The 22,448-nt window shown below is 29.0% G+C and overlaps 1 protein-coding gene across 3 annotated transcripts in view; it reads left to right on the plus strand.

Annotated features, from left to right (window-relative positions):
• LOC123296745 (cell surface glycoprotein 1-like) overlaps positions 1-22,448 on the plus strand; it is a 161,868-nt gene that overhangs the window by 120,627 nt on the left and 18,793 nt on the right. For all 3 annotated transcript variants that reach the window (XM_044878374.1, XM_044878373.1, XM_044878375.1), the window contains exon 3: positions 4,723-5,043. In XM_044878374.1, coding sequence (XP_044734309.1) covers positions 4,723-5,043 — 321 coding nt within the window. The remainder of the gene's footprint in view (positions 1-4,722; positions 5,044-22,448) is intronic.

Below are 22,448 nucleotides of genomic sequence, written 5' to 3' on the forward strand. Positions count from 1 at the left end.
ATTTTAATTAAAAAAAAAATGTCACTGTACAATAAATATTTTCAAGGTCGCCGTTATCAATAAAAATATTAATAATTTGATAAAAAATAATAAAAATTGAGACAATATTGCATACCTAAATAAAATCACCTTCAATTATAATATAAAAAAAAAGCAATTAACACTCGATTTACATATCTACTGTTTAATCAAAAATTTGTTTGTTTAGTCACAAGATATCGTGATAAAATACGTCATCTGTTTAATTTTGGGTCTCGTTGGAAACGTCTTTAAAATGAGATAAAAACTGCAGACTTTTTTTAGGAGAAGATTGCATCAGATATACTCACTCGAAAGCCGTGTGCAGACTTTTATATACTCCTCAAGAACTATCTGAATCAGGGGTTTCAAAAATCAATTTACTTAATACAAATAATTATGGGTCCTTTCCATCTTTGGAAAATTTAATTGCTAAAAAATCACAAAAATAGTATTTTGTGCAAATTTTCTTAAAAATTCTACATCAGGTAAATTAGAAAAAGCCCGTTCAATTTTGATAAGAACTTGGCTCTTTAAGCCGTCGTATTTGCGTGAAAACAGTATATAAGTTAATTAAACGCCAACGTTTGACTGGACGGTATCATAAAAATTAAAATATAATTTTACGGTAAATGATTTAAATTGAACAATTTTGGTGAAACATTTAATATGCTAAATGATTTATATTACGCTAGGATGGTAATTAAATATGACTACTAAATTTAGCTTATTTATGAATTTTGATCCTACTTAATATGAATTATTAATCTTGAAAATTATTATTTTATACGAGTAGTAGTTTGTTTACATTAATGTTAAAATTACAATAATGATTGTTAATTTGGGAGTTAAAGCACAGTCAGTGGTTTTATTAATACCAAACTACATGAATGAATTTAATTTTATTATAATTACTATTTCTATTATTACAATATAAATAGTTGAGTATATAAGGCATTTGAGGTCGGAATTTAATAGTACAACTCCGATTTATTACGGCACCGGGCGTAAATTGTTAGTTTGTTTGAGGGTGTAGAAAAGTCAGTCTGGTCAGAACATGAGATTTGTAAATTTATGCACGTGAGCGCGCTTACAAGCTCATAATAACCAATTTTTGTCGTTTTTTTGTCCGTTTTTTACATAAAGGGTTCAAAAAAAAATTCGTTTTTTTGATGAAAATTTGATATTGACAGAATTGAAGATATTTATGTGGTTATTTAATTCAAAACCAATTGAATAATATATTTTGGACATTTCTAAACAATTTTTGTTGTTTTATGGCTTTTATCACTAGTCCCGCCGTTTTGAGCAGTCGGCGTTTTTTAAAATAAAATTGCTTTATATCCAGTAACATGCAATTCAATCGAAAAGTCAACCAGATTTTCAAGTTTTTGGATTATTTAAGATTAAGATTCAAATAACATTAATATTCAGCTTAGTTGACGATTAGATTTTCGACAGAAATTCGAAATGGCTTTGAAATAAGAAGTATTTCATACAGATTTTTAATCCATATCCTATATATCAAACCAAATTCCGAAAAAAAATTATATATCATTTGCTCAATGTTTTCAATGTAAAAAAAAAAGAGAGAGGGTTTTTTCCTCTAATTTCAACAAAAAAACATCTGTCACTAATTCTGATTAAAAAAATACAAAAATCGTTTTATGATTAAATTAGTAGTTTTCGAGATAACGATTAAAATCGTATACAAAGAGTATGACGGAGTCAGTAAATACTTCCGAAACTTGTAACTTAATCGCAAAATCAAACAGATTTGTAGTAGAAAAAGAAATAAAATAATTCCTCATACATTTAACGTTAATAATCTTTGAAATTCTTCGAATTTAAGCATTTTTCAATGCGTAAAAAATAAAATTATACACAAAGAGTATAAAAGCATAACGCATGGAACTTACCAGTCAAAAATATGAATATTGTTCATATAAAATACAATAAATTACAGTTATAATAATTAGATAATTTTGGTTTTTTTGTTCTTTTAAGAAAATTATTTGTAACAAAAAATAATAAATTAGTTAATAATAATACTAATTTAAAGAATGTAATATTAAAAAATCATTACTACCTAAGGAGTTGACATGCACTTTTATGTAAAAAACCTAACCGTCTGATGATTGGTAGGTTGATATTTGTTCGTTATTTCTTTCGTTTGGAAACCCGGTGATTTCAAGATAAAAAGATTTAGGTTGACTGTTGAAAGGACTTAAATTAAAATTTTTGTCCGACTGGGTATTATCGAGTACCAAATGAACCTATAATGATGCAATCAGACAATATGTAACCAAGAAACTTAATTGAAATTTTTGTACTCGATAAATACTCATTTAGGAGACGAAAATTTTTAATTTGATCCTTTCTACATTCGTGTTTTCCAGCCCATTCTAGCAAAAGCAAGTCTAGTCGCATCGCCAACTATCAGACGGTTAGGATTTTTACATCAAAATATCTGTCAACTCCTTAATTCTATTTTAAAATCGTAAAATGTATGGAATAGTTCAAGAATTAAAAACAATAGTTATCATTATTATACAAAGTATTCAAAAAATTTCACTCTATTTAACTACAATTAAAATCTGAAGGGCAAATTCTTTTTTCCATATGAGTTTATGAAATTTAGACTCTCCAGATTTTATAAGCGGCTTTCTCGGGCAGGCTATATAAAAAAATTTTAAACAATAACTTCAAATTAAGGCTGTTGTCTCGATGTGCTTAGTAAGGATATTATAATACAATCACCTTAAAAATTTGGAATCGATTGTTGGCTGTCTGTAATTCGAGATAAATTTAATTAAAATTAGAGTCATTAACATGAAGAGCATATGAAATATTGTGTTTTTACTAGTTTTTTAATTTTAGAAAAAAAACTAACTTTCAGATATTTTCAAAAAACTAATCTCGTCATTGAGAAACAACGCAACGTTAAGCTATTTATTTGTTAAACAGAAACGACTATATTTAGACTATTGATGGTTGAAGAGAGATGTCTATATTAACAAAATTGTACGCAATATATTTTATGAGAAATATTGTGTTTTATTGTATAAAATAGAGTCTTATCAAACCAAAGTTGCACTGAGCAAGAGATATGTATGTATGTGCACTCATACCTACACTCTAGCTTAGTGCCAATTTTGGGTTGATAGAGCTATAACTATTAGTAGAATTAAAAGATCGAACCAGTTAAATTAAACTGTGTGCTTTAAAATATACTTTTTTATTCTTCAAAATTTGCCCCTGTTAAATAATCCGGGTGTAAGCACAAGTTCCAACAAAGTACTTAGGGAAAAAATTCTCAGCATATTCAACCGTAGAAAGCTACACTGACGGAACGGGCAGAATGAGAAACGTCAAATAATTTTTCAAACACTGTGTTTATTAACACGTAATATATTATGTAATAACAATGTTATATAATAGATTTTTGAAGATACATTATTATTTATAAAAAAAAACTTTATGACTCATAATTACGAAGGTGTTTCATGACATGCCTTTTTATATATGATCGTAAAAAGATATTTTATATTTATTTGAAAATTACACCTCTTTCGAGATTCAAGCACGGAATATCTTAAATATGGCGTGATTCGAAGCTATTCGACTATAGATACTATAATTTTAAACTTCATTTAATATAATAGATATGGTAATATCTTAAAATTAGCCGTGAAATTCAATTTTATTTATCAATAATTAGAATTTTTTCTGTGTCTTTGACGTTAAAGGAAATGAAATAAAATAGAAAATATATTGAGTCATAACTTTTAATCAACGTTCTTAAAACTAATGATTCATTCATTAATAGAATTATTTAAAAGAATTTCTTCTTCACATAGTTCAAATTTTTTATGTTATTTTAGTTAATTGATTTAAGACGAGTCGTAAACTTTTAATTATTACATAAATCTTCTTTAAAATCAGCTAAAGTCATGAAAATATTCCATGAAATCTATTAGGAAAATAAATTTTCGGTTTATTCGTTTAAAAAACATAACACTCATTGATTCTAAATAGAATGGTTGTAATGCAAAGAGAATTGTTGATAAAGTTAGATCAACTCCGGGTTTTTACAGCCAATATGTCATGCTGAAGTGTACGTTACACTGACATCCAAGTCGAAGTCGTAAGCCTAATTATCTATATAGCTTAATTTCTATCTTCGGTAATATGATTTACCAAATTGTATACTGTCCTCAAACCTTTTTGGTTTTCAAAAAACGTTTCTGGCAAAGATTGTAAAAAGAACAAGTATCTAATTTGGGGCGGTAGAATCATAGTGATCCAAGTAACAGTTTTATATTTGTAAGGAAAAAAAAGTTTTAAGGAAATTAATGGTTTTTAGTGGATTCGTTTTACGATTTAAAAAATTAATTCTTCATAAGATTGGAATTTCTTGGGGAAAATGTTGACAAATGGGACTTGGATAAATGTGGCTCGGAAGAATTATGAAGTTAAGGTTTTTTTTCGGGTCGACATTTCAAAACGAAAAATGATACTTGGATGAGCTATGAATCGTAAGCTACGTTTCAAAACAATCTTGAAAAGAAAGAATATCCGCCTTTGAATATAACAATTTTCACAAAAATTATTGACTGAAGATCTGGTTTGTAAGACTTATCTGTCTTTTTTTGCTGCAGCAAAGAAAAATATTTATTTTTATTTGTTTTTGTTTTGTTACAGGATAAAGAAAAATCGGGTAGTAAAGAAGCGATAGTTGAAAATGGTGTATCAGATTCAGAAGATGCAAAAACACCGGAAGGTGACAAATCAGTATCAGAAGAATTAATATCTGAAGATAAATCAATTGAAAAATCAACAGAATCAATTGATGAAAAAGCTTCCGATGAAAATACGACGGAGGGCAAAAAAGGCAAAAAAGATAAATTAAAAAAGAAATGGTCATTTAAAAATATTTCAAGTACATTTAGTAGAAAAGATAAAGCAAAACCAAATAAAGATGCTGATAAAAATGGTGATGTTAAAGAACCACTTCCAGAAGAAGTAAGTAACACATTATAATTATTAAGTGCTCATTTTTTTATCATTATTACTACTATTAAGGTGAATTGTTACAACACTATTCTTAAAATTGTTTAGAAACAAGGGCGTCAACAGAGGAGGATAAAAGGTCATTTAACTATCTTCAGTTTTAAAAGTTATAATATTAATTATGAAAGTCTTATTAAGAGCATTCTCTGTATAATATCAGGCAAAGAATATGAAAATTAGGGAAATTAAAAATGTGGCAAATTGGAAAACAGATGCATGTACCAGTCAACTTTGTTTTCTTTCGTGATTTTTACTATAATGTCAAGTGTTTAGGGCTATATTTTGGAAAAATCTTGGACAATGGGAATTTTACGCGGACGGAATTGGTTTCGCCTTAACCAACTGAGCTAAAAGGGCGACTTTGTGATGGGTTGAGTAAACAATTTTTAATATGTTGCCACCATCTGCTATTGTCCTCTCTTTCTATTTGTAAATTTAAATCCTTCTTATTTTCGTAGTTTTTGATGTTATCCAAAAATTGATTTCTCACGATGATTGGAAAAAATTTAGGACAAAGGCCTAATATAGAATTTTTGTTTCAATTTAGGCTATTTTAACCAAGTAAGTCTTTCATTTATAATGCAAGTTTAGTGTCTTTCCTCTCTTTTGCTACCGACATGACGCCCTTGTTTTAGGGTTTTACTTTTTTATGAATGTTTTATTTCTATATATTTTCAATAGTAAAATTTATTTAATTTTTTTTAATGCTCTGAAGATTGTTTTTGTAATATTTTAATTTAATGAAATCAATTATTTTCCGTTCATAAATTTAAAATAATTCATGATAAAAAACAATAAAAAGATAACAATTATAAAATCAAACCTTAAATATTCATTAAAGTAATTAAAATAAAAATGTAAATGTTGCGTTTAGGGCAGAGGGGTTTGGTAGCATAATATCCGTCATATGTGTCTGCTATCTATACCTGAATCAATTTGCGTTTGCATTTATCACAAAAATGGCCAAAAGTTGTAATCAAATTTAAATTTGGGACCTGTATAACTGTGATTACTTATACACGTTCCAAATAATTTTATTACCTGGTTCTAATAGAAATCTTCGCTACCCTATTGTGCAGTCTTCAAAAAGCTGTTACATATCAGATTGGCTGCCAAATTGCCTAATACCAAAAAATAAACCGAAAATTTTATAGACCTGGAATTGTTGTAATTACGAGTTGGTTGGGTTGAGTTTATCGACTATAGAGGACTTGGCTGAGTTCTGAAGTTTTTACCCCTTGCGTTCAAAAATGGGATATTATTGCAGACATTTTTGTCCGTCTATTTTTTCCAGGTCTATTTTTTTCTAAATTCCTTCGTTTGTTGTAAGTGTATTATTAACTTTAACCTTAACTCAAAATCTAACTTCTTGGAAAATATAGCAGTTCAATTCATACAAAATATGTACAGCTATTGTTACCGCATTTATTCAGAATTTGACTGACTCATTCTTGACCGAATTAATTTTTTAATAACAACATACTACAGTAGATGTCACATTTGGTTGGTTGTATGTAACAATAAAACGTCTTCTATTTTTATTACAACAACATTAGATTATTACTAAGTAATGTTCATAGGTGGCTTATTTAACTCTATACATAAGATTTTTACTTGATATCTTTATTTACAATCATTTACCTTTATAAGTCATGTTTAACGATTCATTTGCATATAAATCGGCAAGTTAAAAGTAAAATTTTATGTTACAAATAAGGTTCTAAATGCCAAAAGGTAATTTTAGGTATAACTAGTTTAAATCATTATTATTTATCTTTATTTACACAGGATATGCGTTTGATTAGAACTTAACAATATTTTATAGATAACTGTCCCCTGCAGCCTCGTTTGCATGAAGTTTGTATCTACCGTAGCTTAGATTTTTTATTAATTTTTTATATATTTTTATTTAAATTTCAATCATACAGTGTTATAAAGAAATTTTTTTTACAACAGTGACTGAGGCGAAACCTTTTACAAGACTTACCTAGACTTTTTATTGTTACCTAGAAGCTACATTTTGATTTCTTGAATATAAAGATCATTAATTGGTAAATAAATTTTATTAGTTTTTTAACGATTCGAAGCCTTTTTCAATTTTAACCATTTCTTGAATTATTTTGGTATCACATTCAAAACCTAAAGCCATTTTCTTTAGGATAACAAACCTCATAAACTAGCACTTGTTTGTTGTATGTTATATCGATGTCACTGAATATTTATTTATGGTTTTAACGCCAAGCATAGAGGTTCATGTCTTTCTACTTCGAAATTTATGTTTTTCACTCAACTGTAATCGGTTCCTTACCTGGCAACTATTCCCTTTTGAGAATGCATAATTCTATCCATTATTTTTGTGGATATTATGATTAAATTCTATCGTTTCATTTTTCCGATCCATTTTCAAAAAATCATACACTTTAATTGTATCTTTGATATAAATAATTCTGGAATTAAAAGAATTGTCTTACTCCCTTTTCCCTTGTAGCTCAAATACATGAAACTGGTGATTACTTCCCATACAAGATAGATCTTCAAACACGATCTGTTTTACGAATTTCTTGTTGGAAAAAATTAATAATCCAAAATTACAGGCAATGTGCTACTGTGCTGTTGAGGAATTTTGAATTTTTCTGTAATAGTTTAGTGTTAATTTTTCCTGCGAATTGTGAAACCCAATCGTTCCAAAATCTTAGGCATCACAAAAGTCTTATCTCACTGCAAAAGGCCTCTATAAGCAAAATCGCAGCTGCCATTAGAGACCACTGGCTAGGAGGCAAACATGCTTAACGATTAGACCTACAAGTTCATTGCAAATTGTAGGAGTTGTCATAGTGAGGAGTAGGAGAAGGAAAAAACGATGTCTCATCTTCTCTGCCATTGTCTATCACTTGCTATGAGACGATTGATTCATCTGAGTCAGCCTTTCTTTGACGATCTCTCCGATCTAAAGCTCGTTGTCGTTAAAGCACTCTTGCTGTTATTAAACAGCTCCAATTGGTTAATGTATAATAGTGGTCGGAGATGGGATAACCAACGTTTTGATATCAATTTACCGTATGGTCTAAGTGTATCTCGTGCCAGGGCAACCACTCTAACCTAACCTTATCTAACTTTTGTGGTAATTCAATTTCTCATTTTTTATTTACGTAGTAAAGAAAAAGTAATAGTTGCAAGTAAATATTTTCTTTGGTTAACATTGTTATGCCTTAATTTTAAGCCTTAAACAGACTCTAATTTTCTTGACCCAAGAAATTATGTAGGTACTTGTTATAAGATCATCAAACTCGCAAGTTTACTTCAATCCAGTAATTTTTGTTTACCATGTAGGGAATTTTATTTCGCAACATTCAGTGCGATATGCATTTATAAATCATCTCAGTCTCGTCAAGGATCTTTATACTCCATTGCCAAAGTCAGAGTAAATAACAAAAATTATGACATATGTAAAAATGGCCCTTAAAAGAAACGCACCGTTATTTAAACATATAAACAGCAAGAGAACAAACAGTCTTCTTGAATATTTCAAGATTTATAATAATCGTCTTGAAATTTATTTTAGAATTAACATTTTATGACACTCATAAAAAAATAAATGTTTATACAAAACAAAACGTTAAAGTAGTCAATTAGTTTTAATGTATGCATTTTTAAATGGATTGTTAGTTTTCCCATTTATCACTGGCTTGTATAAAAATTATTTTTAAAAGATAGGCGAGCATACGTTTACTTACAAAGAACAATCACAGAAAACAAACGACACTGGTGGTGCACGGCACGATATAACGCGGACGGTTAACTTAACAAAGTTATAGTTGTTTCTGTTTGACAAATATTAAACGTGATAAAGGATGAAATTAAAACTACATATGAGAAAAAAATATAAACGTAAGAATGTAAAGGCGCATTCACACTTGATGAAATAATTTTGAAGGAGTATTCTTTAAATATAAATTTAGGAAAACACCGGAAAAAATTTCTGTAATATACGTGTTCCATTTTTGAATTCAAGGGCTAAATACTTCAGAACCTAACTAACTCCTTTATAATCGACAAACTCAACCCAATCAAACCGTAATTACAACAATACTACGGGTCTATAAAAATTTCTATTTTTTTTTTCTAGTCTATTTTTTCCGATTACCCTTTAACTTTATCTGAAACAAACGATTGAGAATTCTCTATAATTTAATAAAGTCCTCTTTATTGTAGCATATTTATCGTTAAATACATGGGTCGCGGCTATTATAGAGCACTGGTTAGAAGCCAGCATTAATGCACTATTTTAGGAGCCAACTATATCTGGTGGATACACTATATCTGATAGATTGCTTTCCAAATCGCAATAAAATTAGTACGATTTTATCTTTTGAATCCAATTTACGATAAATAGCTTCATGGAAATTGATAGTATAAATTTTTTATATTATTGTATTTTTTCTGAGAAGTATCGTAAAATTTGTATAAAGTGATAAAAAATTTTGTTCCGATTTGAATGAAAGTCGCTATTTAGACTCCAAATATACAAAAATCGTCTTCATTTGATTTTTAAGCTATTAGTTTTAAGAGTTCAATAGCTCAAATCATACAGAGAAGAGAATATGATAAAAATTCTTAAGCCTCGGATCATTAGCTCAAAAATTTCCAAGATAATGGACTTTAACCAAAATATCTTCTGGATTATTTGTATTTTTTTTTAAATTTCTACTAGAAGGCGTAAAGCGATATCTTTTTAATCAAATATTTTTAGTGATAATGGAATGCGATATCAAATAATTTTAGTGATAAAAACCGACAAATCAATCACCCTTTAAAAGCCTTTTACTGACCCTACCACAAGTCGCTCATTGACTCACTGAATGCAAAAACAGTGATTATTTACTGTAAACGTCTTAATTATTTGATTTAATTGAATAAGCTGCCAAATAAGTTTTACTTACGGTAATGTTTGAAAATTATTATTTGAGCATACACAGACCACTATCGCTGTCGTATAGAAAGAAGGGGGAGAAATTCTGGTGACTCACACTCCTCCAATCGAGCGTTTTGCTGATTGGAAAGTAGTTTTAGCATTTTATTTAAGGCCTATCTAAAAGGATGGTAGAAAAGTTTATTTGGAAAAACAGGTCCTCGAGAATTAAGAACTGGATGAATCAAAACGTGTTGAACTCCCCCTTGTGTTACGGGCCAAACTTGGCAATAAAAACATCATTATTTACTACAAGAACGTTGATCACATGGACTTTTGAAACTTGTTATCCTACATAGACAGACAAACGTGTAGGAACTCAGCACCTGAATGAAATCTCTTCGTAATGTATGTCCCAACCTAGTAATGTGACTTTTGCTTTCTTGCCGTGTTTTTATTATTTGTTTGGATAGTGGATAGAGGCGTTTATACTTCTTTTTATTCAAAAATGTATAAATATGTGTGTGTTTAGTATTTGTTAGTGTTTTGTACACACATATACTAACTTGACATCACGCTCCAGGGAGTCAGCTTACTTTGTTCGGTCTCTTTAGTGTTATTCAGGGACCACCATTCACAAAGTCTTTGAATTTGTTTGTATACACTATATAGGGTAGGGTGTGGTGGGCTTTTTGTGTATAAGCCTCTAGAGGTGGTTGTTCTTGTTTATTTTTTATAAGATAGCAACAACCAACACACCTTGTTCTTTCTTTCGTTTCTAAATATTTGGATGACATCCCATAAATGATGATTATTTTGTTTTAATTAATTTATTAATATAAATCAACTTAAGGACTATCTTTAAATAAATATTTTTATTTAAAAAATAGGGAATTTATTTTTTAAATGTAATTTGGTTATAAATCATAATTAAGGGCTCCGTACCAAAGAAAAGGATTTATTTAGGCAATCCCTGTAAATGGTGTAAGGCTGTCACCTCACATTGGGATGATAGGACTATAATCAGAAAGTCTAGAGATAGAGATATTAATACAATTATGTCAATGAATCTTAATTCTTTATGATATTTGTGTATATCCAATTTGCAATTATTAAAAATTCAATTAAAATGTCTTCAAATAATTTAAAATAAAAGCTTCTCAGAACTGTCTGATTTACCTGAATATGAAAGAAATAATTAATAAATATCTTTATTTACTGAACTCTGGAGAAGTGCTAGCTGCAAAAGCAAAATCATTGCTGTCATTACAGCCCACTGGCTAGGAGGCAGATATGCTTACCGATTGGGCCTACCAGTGCATTGCGATTATTGTAAAAGCTGTCAAAGTGAGGAGTAGGAAAAGGAGAAAACGATGTCTATCTGTCATTTTCAGCTCTTGTCATGAGAAGATTGATTCATCTGAGCCAACCTTTCTTTGACGATCTCTCCGATCTAAAGCTCGTTGGCGTCAAAGCACTCTTGCTGTTATTAAACAGCTCCAATGTATAGTAGAAGTCGGAGATGGGACAACCCACGTTTTGATATCAACTTACCGTATAGTCTAAGTGTATCTCATCCCTGAACTACTGGAGGAAATATATATAGAAATCGAGCACTATTCCTGGAAACGACACGATTTCTCTAGATATTTGTGTTACTTAATTTACAAGTATATCTTATATAATGAGGTTTAGAATTGTATTGAATTAACAAGAAATAGCTCACGTTTCCCAACCAATCATACTCATAAAAAATAAATATCGATTTCTCATAAAAAATAAAATATCATCTAATTGAAAGGTAAATTAAATACACTTGTAATAAATATCTTAATACGATAATTTACGTAACTGAAAACTCAAATAGAAATGTTTATACGTTCGACAGAGCTAATGTGATTTGGGCGCTTAAAATTAAGCTTAGCTTCAAAATGTTGGGATTTTACCTTTGAGAAAGCTGTTTTAACGAAGAAAAAAGAGATAAAAAAGAAAAAATTTAACCAGAAAAATGAAAACGGACTATAAAGCAATATATTTTCGACTTGAAAGCAGTATTTGTTTTATGTGTTACTTAATTACTCTTTCCAGAACATTTTCCAGTTATAGTGGCAGGCTAAAGTTGATAAACAGGCATTATTTATTGAAAAAGTTATTTTGACCGTCAAAAATCCGTACCTGTCGTGTAGTGTAATCAAAATAGTGCCCTAATAACAAATCACCCATTTGATAAATAAATAATTTCATATCTCCACTTGATTAGTTCTTTTTTTTCAACAGGGGGTTTTCAACAACTCGACCATATATCCAAGATGCTTTTAGAACTAACATAGAGTGTAGATGTAGACAGACTACTGTTCAAGATAGACTCTTAGTCGTATGTATAAAATAAATTCGCTTGCGGTTATATTATATACTTTAAGTTTCCGTTATTATTCTCAACTGCTCTTCAAACATAATTGAAACTTTTAATTATCCGTTATTTAAAGAAAAAAAGATGGAAAAACGTATGTGGTTGAAATAATATTATTTAATAACTGTTTTTTTTATACAAAATACAATAAACATTTATTTTTGCAATATTTTGTATTTTTCGGTTTATTTTCGTACGTTTTAAATATAAATTATAGAAAATCTACCCCTTTTTCCTGTACGAAAAGGTTGTAGAAAAGATAACGCTAAACATAACTCTGTACGGTTAACATATGAACTTATGAGATCGTAATACGCACTAACGATCAATACATGACTGTTGCCCGGGCTTATCTTCAATTTCGGAATGCTTATTGTTACATTTATATGTAGCTTTTTTATGAAACGGAAGTCCGTTGAAAAATCGTTAGTACTATTTTTTATCAAACTTTTTACATTTTTTCTATGAAATTGGTGTGATCGTTTCGGACAAAGAACATCGCACATTCGACGAAATTTTTATCTAAACATATAAAATGCTTTGTCTTGAATTACTGACTGACAGCTCAACACACAAACTAAACCGCTTAAAGAAGAGACCTGAAACTTAGAGGGTGTGTTCTTTGTAAGATTTTCGAGAGGTTTTAAAGGAATTTAAATTTTGTTTTGTTATGTTATTTCTATGAGGTCCATGAACGAACTGTGCTATAAATATACAAATATTCACTGGATATGATCATTGACAATGTTACAGGAACTATGATATAGACATACATAAATTGTATTTTATATCGTCTAAAGAAAACTTTTTCTTTCTTTATACGTACAGGGTAAATTATTCCCGTTGTGTACATAGTAAACTTCCAAACGTTTTTGTTGTAAAATAGTAGGAGGGTTTCCATCATGATTACATTGATAATGTTAACACTAAAGTAATATAGCTTTAAGGCTTTTGATCTTCAATATTTGATTATAATTTCAATACATGGGTATCTTCCTTGTCAATGGTTCATTGAATTCAATTCACACTCTTTATCCCATTCGTAAATTATATTTATTATTCCTAATGTACTCCTGATAGACTCTAAATCGACATTCGACACCTACAGAATGAGCTACGATTTGTTTTACTATAAACACTATACTAAAATAGTATATTTTCAAAGATACACGCTTTTAACAAAACTCCTTCTTTGTATCCTTCTTTAAACACAAAAAGATTAAAATTCTTTGTCATTAATGAAAAACACTCTGAAGATAAAGTATAATAGGCCATAATAATTCTCAAACAAATTTTTGACCTTCAGATTGACCAGCTATCACAAAAAAAAAAAACATTTTTTACTTTCGTGATCCAATATTTCTTTGCGATTTTCGAGAAGTCTTTACTTAACATTCTTCGGCTAGGACAGTAGCTCAAAATCGAAAAAAACTGACTTTCTAATTTCTAGTAAATTATTTTCCAGATCAAGAGATAATTATTTTTAAGGCTTGCTATGGGCATAGTGTCAGAAAATTCTAAAATTTTTTTATATTTATTAAGGATATCATAATACAATTACCATCATAAGTTGAAGTCGATTAATCGGCTCTAACTCAAGATAAATTAAAATAAAATTCGGATCATTAACACGGAGAGGTTATGTTTTTAAGAAGTTTTTAATTCTAGAAAAGAAGCGGTCTGAAATTTTCAAAAAACTAACTGTTCATTAATGCATCTGTTCTGAGTTAAAAAAGAAAAACTAAAATTATTGACCATGATTTCATTGTTGAAATATAACAATGCAAAGCTTATTAAAAGATTTTATTATTTAACAAATACAACTATGGTTAGAGTATTGTGATTGTAAGAGAAATACCCACAGTAGCAGAATTTTAAACAGCTCATCGTACACACTATATTGTATGAAAAACGATTGAGTGGTACAGTATTGGAAAAAATTGAACATTATTTCAAGACAAGCTCATTTAATCTTAGCGCGCATATAATCCAAAACTTACTTCGACAATATTGTAGACAACAGCTTTAAGCCATTCTGTACCTGTGTTTATATTAAAAAGCATTTATTCATGTTTTTCTTTTATTCTGATAAAAGAAACACTTCAATTAATTTATGAATCGTAAAAAATCAATTTGTTTTCAATAAATTTAAAAAAAAATTTGAAGTAGGCTATGTTTTCTTCTAAACAGAAATATTTATAAGTGGAAGGAACGTATTAAATTAAGGTAAATTTCAACGGGATCAATAACTATTAAATTAGAAGCCTTTTGATGGTGTGTGTCATTGTACAATTCATTATTTTCCATTCTGGGCTTAGCATATTACAAAATTTTGATAAAATCTCAAAACAGGATGCTATAATTTAAATTGTGTTAAAATATGTCCAGTATTTATTCGAATCAAAAATCAATTTATCGATTTATGTTGGTATAATAAAACCTGGTGTAAAATTCTCAAACGACCTCTATTCAAAGAATACATAAATATTTAGCATCCCGATTAACTAGGGTGTAGTTTGTCTCAGAAAATTGTACAGTTAGTTTTCCGTACAACAAACTGTAAATTTTAGCATTTTCATGTTTTCATGATACACATTTAATCCCTTCATCTCTCCCTTTCAAATCTATATTTTTTTAGATAATTTATGTCCTCATCTGGAAAAGAAAAACTCCAGGTCAAGGTCGAGAGAGGTTGTTTTCCTAGAAAAATGTATTAAATGTCGTATTAAGATTTTTTTCAAATTTATTTAGTCGTGTACCCTTTTTGAAAGAAAGTTTATCTATAAATGAATTTAGCCATTATTTACTAGTGCTTTTATCGAAAAAATTAGATATTTCATTACTCCTATATTACCCATATAAATGTAAAACTAGACTTGACTGATTAAAAAAACGAAATTATGAGCAATCAAAGATTGCATTCATAGGTTGTCCATCTCTTTTATCATTTTTTGTTTAATGAGGAATGTTAAACATTCATATCTTGCATACTATAAAGATTTTTAAAAACCAATTTCACTTTTCTATTCTTGAAATGTGAATTTATCATCTGAAATGATAACACAAGTTTAGTCCGATCCCTTTTAAATATTTATACCAAAATTAAATTTTTTTTCTGAATACTAGCTGTTAAGGCACAGCTGACGCTACAAGATGACGGTGGCGAATACGCACGTCTCGTCTCCAATAATAATTAATTCTGGAGAAATAGTCCAAAAATTGAGTCTAATATCTAGGTGTCCCTGTCCCATTTATAATGACTCCACACCTCTCTATTAACTTCATTATAACGACGCCTATGTATAGAGGTAAAAAACAAATGCATAAATATTAATATTTATTAGTTCCATTGAAAAATAATTTCATAAATTTGGCAACACGAAAGTAAAGTTATTTTTAAAACCTTAATATGTATTAAAAAAAACAGAATACTAAAATTCTACAACAGCAGCTGCTGTCAGATTGCATTTTAAATTGCTTTGTTGCATTTGCAAAAACCAGACAAAAGCGATAAACCCACTTATTTACAAAAATAAACTTCTACATATAATAATATATACAAACATTTTATAAAAGAGGCATGGTAAATGTTTAGCTAAAATAGAGTTTAAAAAATATTTATATGGCTTTGATTACCTATTATTAGATAAATTCTGTTATTAAGGTTATTCGATTTATATCGTTAAGAATAGAATGTCTCTGTCTAATGAGGTATAATCCTTATACATAAGGCTACACACTGCCTTTAAAAGAAAATGAACTTATAAAGTTTAAGAGAGCTAAGCTATATGATTCCCTTTTCATAGGACTCATCTATAATATTTCTCTCAAGTTCGTGGAAGGGAAACTTTAGTCTAGTGAACAAAGGTCCCCTTACATTTTTTGCAATTTAAAAGACTTTCTTGGAACAAAATTTCTTCTCGCTTTAAGAGCCTTTTTACTTCCTTTTGAAATGCAAAAATATTCTTGTTTCATGGATAAATGCCATAAAATCGAAGAATTGTTTTCTGTGTTTTGAAAAAAACATTAATCTTTACTTTTTTTTTTTCTTGTTAGCGAACGAATAGCATTAATGTGAAAAAATTCCATCGAAATATTAATTTTATTGTTTTATAATCTATACATTATTTATAGATGATATTAAACCTCTAGGGCATGTTAAAATTGAAATTCTATTACAAGAATTTAAATTGGATAACTTATTTTTTCCTGTTTATCTTTCTCGAATAGAAATTGGAAAAACTTGGAGCAAAATTTCAGCAGATCCATTTTTCCTATATTATACAGCGGTGAATGATTATTAGAGTTTGAGTATTTTTTTAGTATGTCAGTATGCAATCTAGATACGGACACTCAAAAATTTGAAAATTTAGTTCTATTTCCGGCTGGACTTGAAAGATCATATGCTTATTTTTATTTAAAATACCTGTATTATCTTAATTGTGATTCTTGAATAACTTAGCTCTCTTTATCTAGAAGCAATATTTAGTAGAGAAAACATCCAATTGAATTTTTGGGTAGAGGTTTTGACTTAATTTCTATTGTTTTTGGCGTTAAAGAGATAATATGATAAAGGGCAAAATTCATGCTTTAAAATTGATATAAATAATAGTAGAAGAATAAATACAAATTTTTACAAAATTAAAAAAAATCCCCGACAAAATTTTCGACTACGGAACCCTAAGCTCATATTTTAAACATATCTAAGAACACTCTCCATTCAATTGCCTTTTTCCTGAAAACCTTTTCAAAACTGAGCCGTTTTGGAAGATCATCGCCACTTTTTAGTTTTTTCGGGTACGGAATCCTAAATTCGCTCTTGAAGCTAAGCTAAGAACTCTCTTCATTAAATTACATTTCAAACAAAACCAAAAAAATCAAAATCAGTTCATCTGTTTAGTCGCTACGATGCCACAGACAAACACACATAGCGGTTAAACTTATAACACCACTTTTTTTTGATTCTGGGTTTAAAAATTAAAACGGTGTAAGAAAACTTCATGCTTTTACCCATGTCTAAAAATTTTAACAGATAGATAACAATATCTACATAAACGCAATACAAGTTGTCTAAATAAACAAAATTTTAGTATACATATTTTTTGAAATTACTATAATTTTATTTTAAAATGCTATACATATTTGAAAAATAAAATATTTTATAATTTATAAATAATATTTGTAGAAAGAAATATGTTAAAACAAAATTCCTTCCCAGAAACTAGAAAACAAATATTTTAAAACAATATTTTATTACAATTTTACAATAATTTGTACCAAAATATATTAATAACATTGTATAAAATAATGTATAGAATGCTTAATTAAAAAATAATAATATAAAGTTAATTAATTGAATATCTTGTGATAGAATAATTATTCACATTTTTCATGTTGATATAATTATTTGATTGTGATTCGCGTGACTAACACTAATTGGTTTGAAAATGGAATTAAAATCCCAAACATAACATGGGTGTCAAACACTATACATACTATAACCTCAACGTTGACTTGTCTACATGGGTGTATAAAGGCTGGGTAATAAACCACCTGAAACAGAGAACATGTCTTGGTTTTCTTTGTGTTTTTCGTTATGTTATGGTTTAGATATTGAATTATACTTTATAAGAGATAACTCTCCGAATACTGGCAATAACCCAATAAACTTAACTCAAGATTCAAACTCACGTTAAAATATGAATTTGGCCCTCTTAAGGATGTATGAGCATGATAACAATATGTTTGATTTAAAGGCTCAAAATTTTTTTATAGGTAGACTGTTAATCTAAGAATATTTGGTTATAATTTTAGCATAGGAATCCGTGCAAATTTTTAAGAAAAAAATTATTGAAAACAGATTCAAAAGTATATTGGCTCTTATGGAGAAATCTCAAGATATATTTTGAAATTTTTTGATAATTTTCACTTCAAATTAATGAAAACAAATTTCAAAAAAAATTTTTTATAGAAAGTTAACATATTAGCAGATATAGAAAAGAAAAAAACTAAGTGTCTCCATCCATATAAGGGATGTATGACCAGGGAATATTTGGGGTTGAAATTATTTTTATCCTATTTTCAACTTTAATCATGAATTTCATTATAACTTCATGAATGTAGACGAAAATTAAGAATACAATTTTTCAATATTTGCTTTGGTTTTCGATATATGTGAACAAGAACAAGAACATGTGAGGCATTCAAAAAGCTTAAAATTTTACATCCACACTTTCATGTTCTTCCGCTCCTGCAGGAGTATCCATCCCATTTCGACACAGGATATTGTACAAGAAAAAGACCCCATAAAAAATTAACTTTAAAAGAAAATCAGTGAAAGATATTCACGGCTTAGAAAAAGTGACGGTGATTTTTCATCACATTTTCCGTCCAATAAACATAATTGCGTATTTTCAACAATCAAATTATCTAAGATTACTAAAACCCTATTTCCACAGGTAAAAATAATGCCCAGATTATATAAACCTGTATCTACATAGACGAAACACGACAAGGGTGCGACAGATTTGTTTAAAAATTGTTTTTTTTTAATCATAAAAAAGCATTATTTTCAGTTTGTTGCTTTTTCATAGTAAAACGTTCGTTGAATTATCCGTTAATTCAGTTTACTTATTATTTCACTCACTAGGTGTCTACACCACCTTTAAAATAGAACAAACACCATTCATTTGATGATGAATGGAACCGTTATCGTTGTATATGGTATGTATGTATATGTTTTAATAGGACATATAGGACTCGTGCTACCGCCGGGATGCGGTTACTATGACTACCGCCGACGTGCGTCTGATATCGACCCAAGGTATATGAACGCGCTATGAACCCCTACGTTATACCGTACACATAACCTGGCTTGCTTTTGCTGCCAAATAATATTGTTGTATTTGTATATAACTATCACACTTTATCATGCTATTTGTTAAGATTATGTTGTCTTGCTTCAAATCGAAAACAGTCAATGATAATAATAATAACAAAGTAAGAGACTGTATAATACTCTCCAACCAGCATGTATTGTATGCTCCAGCCTAGCATATACAAGATACAACCTAGCTCATATAACATATCATTAGATTATAGTAAAACTAGAAATTACTACAATAAATATATATCACAACATCATCACTATATATATTTTGCTACAGTATATTTAAAAATATCTACATTTCCTTCTTTGTAACCAAAAATACAGGATATGGATAACTATAAATGATTCATTAGTCACGTGCAGCGTGTCTTTTAAATGGCAGTATAACTTAGTCGCGAATGCATCAAAGGAAGCGTTCAACTTTTTTCACAGCTGTCTCCCGGAGTTTTATCTTTTACAAAGGCAACTTCTATCCATGAAACGTTTTTACCTTTACCAAGCGGCACTACAGCTCGGGAGTGGGGAGGCTTGTCCTCCTCAACAATTGATCTCCACACGGTTCTGTCCTTTGACTTGCAGCACCAACTGATTATTTTCATGGTTTGGAGATCGGCGCGAACATTGTCAATCTATTTTGCCTTACCTCGTCTTCTTGTGTTATAAACTTACGCATTCACCACTTTCTTCGGCATCACCTCTCATATCATACAATTCTACGTGTCTACATGTGATTTCGATTGGTTATTGATACAAACAAATAGACCTTAGTGATTAGCAGCTGTAAATGATAATTTCTTATTGGTCAATTATTCATCGCTGTAGTCATATGCATACTTATATAAAACAAGAAAAGATGAAGGTTTCTTTTCAAAACTTATCAATCAGCATTTACTGCAGAATGACAAAAAGTTCGGTTAAGTTTTAACTTGGAAGTTACTTTATAGAGTAACTCAGCTCTGCAGGTAGAAGCAGATACTCTCAAGTAGTATCATTCATCTCTCTTCGGGAATTTGTTGTTATTTTTGAATCAACTATATATTCAGTCAATGATTGTTGAGTATATGTGTGTATATTGTAATGCAGATGTTTGTGCAGTCATTGAAAAACGTATTTTGGTTGGATAATGTTTGATTTTGTTGTGTTTTTTATTGCTGACAACAATCACTATACTTAAAAGATTGATATTGACATTTTATTAAATAACTAATTTGATGGATTTTTTTCTATTCTCCGTATAAATGTAAATAATTTTGATTTTTAACATTCCCTATAGTCGATTTACATTTCATTATTGCATCGTTTACTAACTCATATTATTGAATAATCTCGTATTATAGTTCGTTTAATTAGAACTTGAAACATGAATTAGTTTGTAAACATTCGATTTAAAGTATGAAGGGAGGCTGAGAAATAGCTTTAAAATTTAGTATTTCATCTTTTATCAAGTAAACAATTTTTAACAATTAAAAATTGAGGTTTTAGAAACAATCTGTAATTACTTTTAAGAATTTTGTAAAAGATGTTCAACAGCCCAACTTACCCAAAAAATCTCGAGTAGCTTTATTTGGTTAATAAAAATTGACATTTGACTGTTTCTGTGGAGGGAAGGAATATACTAAAATTGGACCAATAGGGTTTCTAGCAACATCCAGAAAATTAATCTATAATCTTTTCTGAACAAGAATCAATTGACAAAATGCGATCCTTGATTTTTACACACTCAACTCTATCTAACGCCTGTTCTTACGGATAGTTAACGAGCTGTGGGCGATCTAAACTACACATATATTCTTTTTTATTCTATTTGTGGTCGGGAAAGCTGTTGATTAAAACAATCCGAAGAACATTTTGGGTTAGCTTATAAAAAGTTTCAAAGGATGCTATTTTCCTATCCAATCATTCGGGGTACTTTTGAAAACTGTTTGGAAAAAAATTATAGCGATAATAAAAAAAACTAATGAACCATTTTCAAAAAACATTTAATTTTTACTAATTTTAAAGCAAGTACCATTTTCAAAATACATATTATTATTATTAGTATAAAACAATTTATGGCAATTCAATCATGTTTTTTAAAGAAATACCAAATTTTATTGAATAACAACTTATTTGATAAAAATTCTTAGTAATTTCACAAACTAAGATTGCACTTAAAAAAATTACCATAGTTAAGAATATAGATACATAATTTTCTTGTACCACTCTGTGTTTAAAAAAAAAAATCATTTTAAATGTAACATTAAGTATTTTTTTCGTAAAACGACGCTAATTGCAATTAAATATTATTGAAAAACACATCCACGCAAAACGACTTTATTATAAAATTGTTTTTCACTTCAAAAAGACTATGGGGAAAACTCTCTGTTAGATGTAAGTAAATATGCAAAGAAGAAGTGAAACCTCATTTTACTTTTCACACATTCCATTATCATATCATATCAGCTTATCATATCTCTATCTGTGTTATAACGAAAGAAAAATCACGACTACCCTCTTCAATTTATTGTGAAGTACTCCATCATGAAGTGTTATCAAACCACCTCATTCATAGTGCTAATAATTACTAACTAAATTATTATTATATTACATTAATAAGCACTTTTTACAATACATTAGAGGGGTTGCGTAAATAGTTCATGGAAACTTTTATTGTATCCTGTTTTCACACTTTTTTGAAAAATGAAAGTAAGATTGTTTTTGTTTTGTTTTGATAATGAATGACATCGAAACGTTTGAACTTTTATTCAAGTTGTTTGAAACAATGAATACTTCAAATATATTTCCCTCTTTATTGTTTTTCATTATCGTAAATTAATGAATGTTGTTTCTTATCAAATCTACTTTTTGTGGTCTTTACCAACATCAGGGCCGAAAGTAGAGCTGAAAAGACTCCGGGACAAATCCAGATTTTGGACCCGTCAAAAAATCACTGGTTATAAAATATCGAGGAAAGTAAAAAAAATTCGTAGCGCATGAGCTGCGTTATTTAAGCGAATTCCCTCTGAAAAAAATCGATCCAGTAGCAGAATTTTTTTAATTTTTCTAGAATTTTTATTTGTAAAACTAAGCGTTTAGAGAAAAAATCACATGAGTAAAAAACTATTCTTAAAAATATACAAATACAAAAATATTTTATTTTGAAAAAATTC

This window comes from Chrysoperla carnea, chromosome 3 (genome assembly GCF_905475395.1).
Source record: "Chrysoperla carnea chromosome 3, inChrCarn1.1, whole genome shotgun sequence".
Taxonomy (NCBI): Eukaryota; Metazoa; Arthropoda; class Insecta; order Neuroptera; family Chrysopidae; genus Chrysoperla; species Chrysoperla carnea.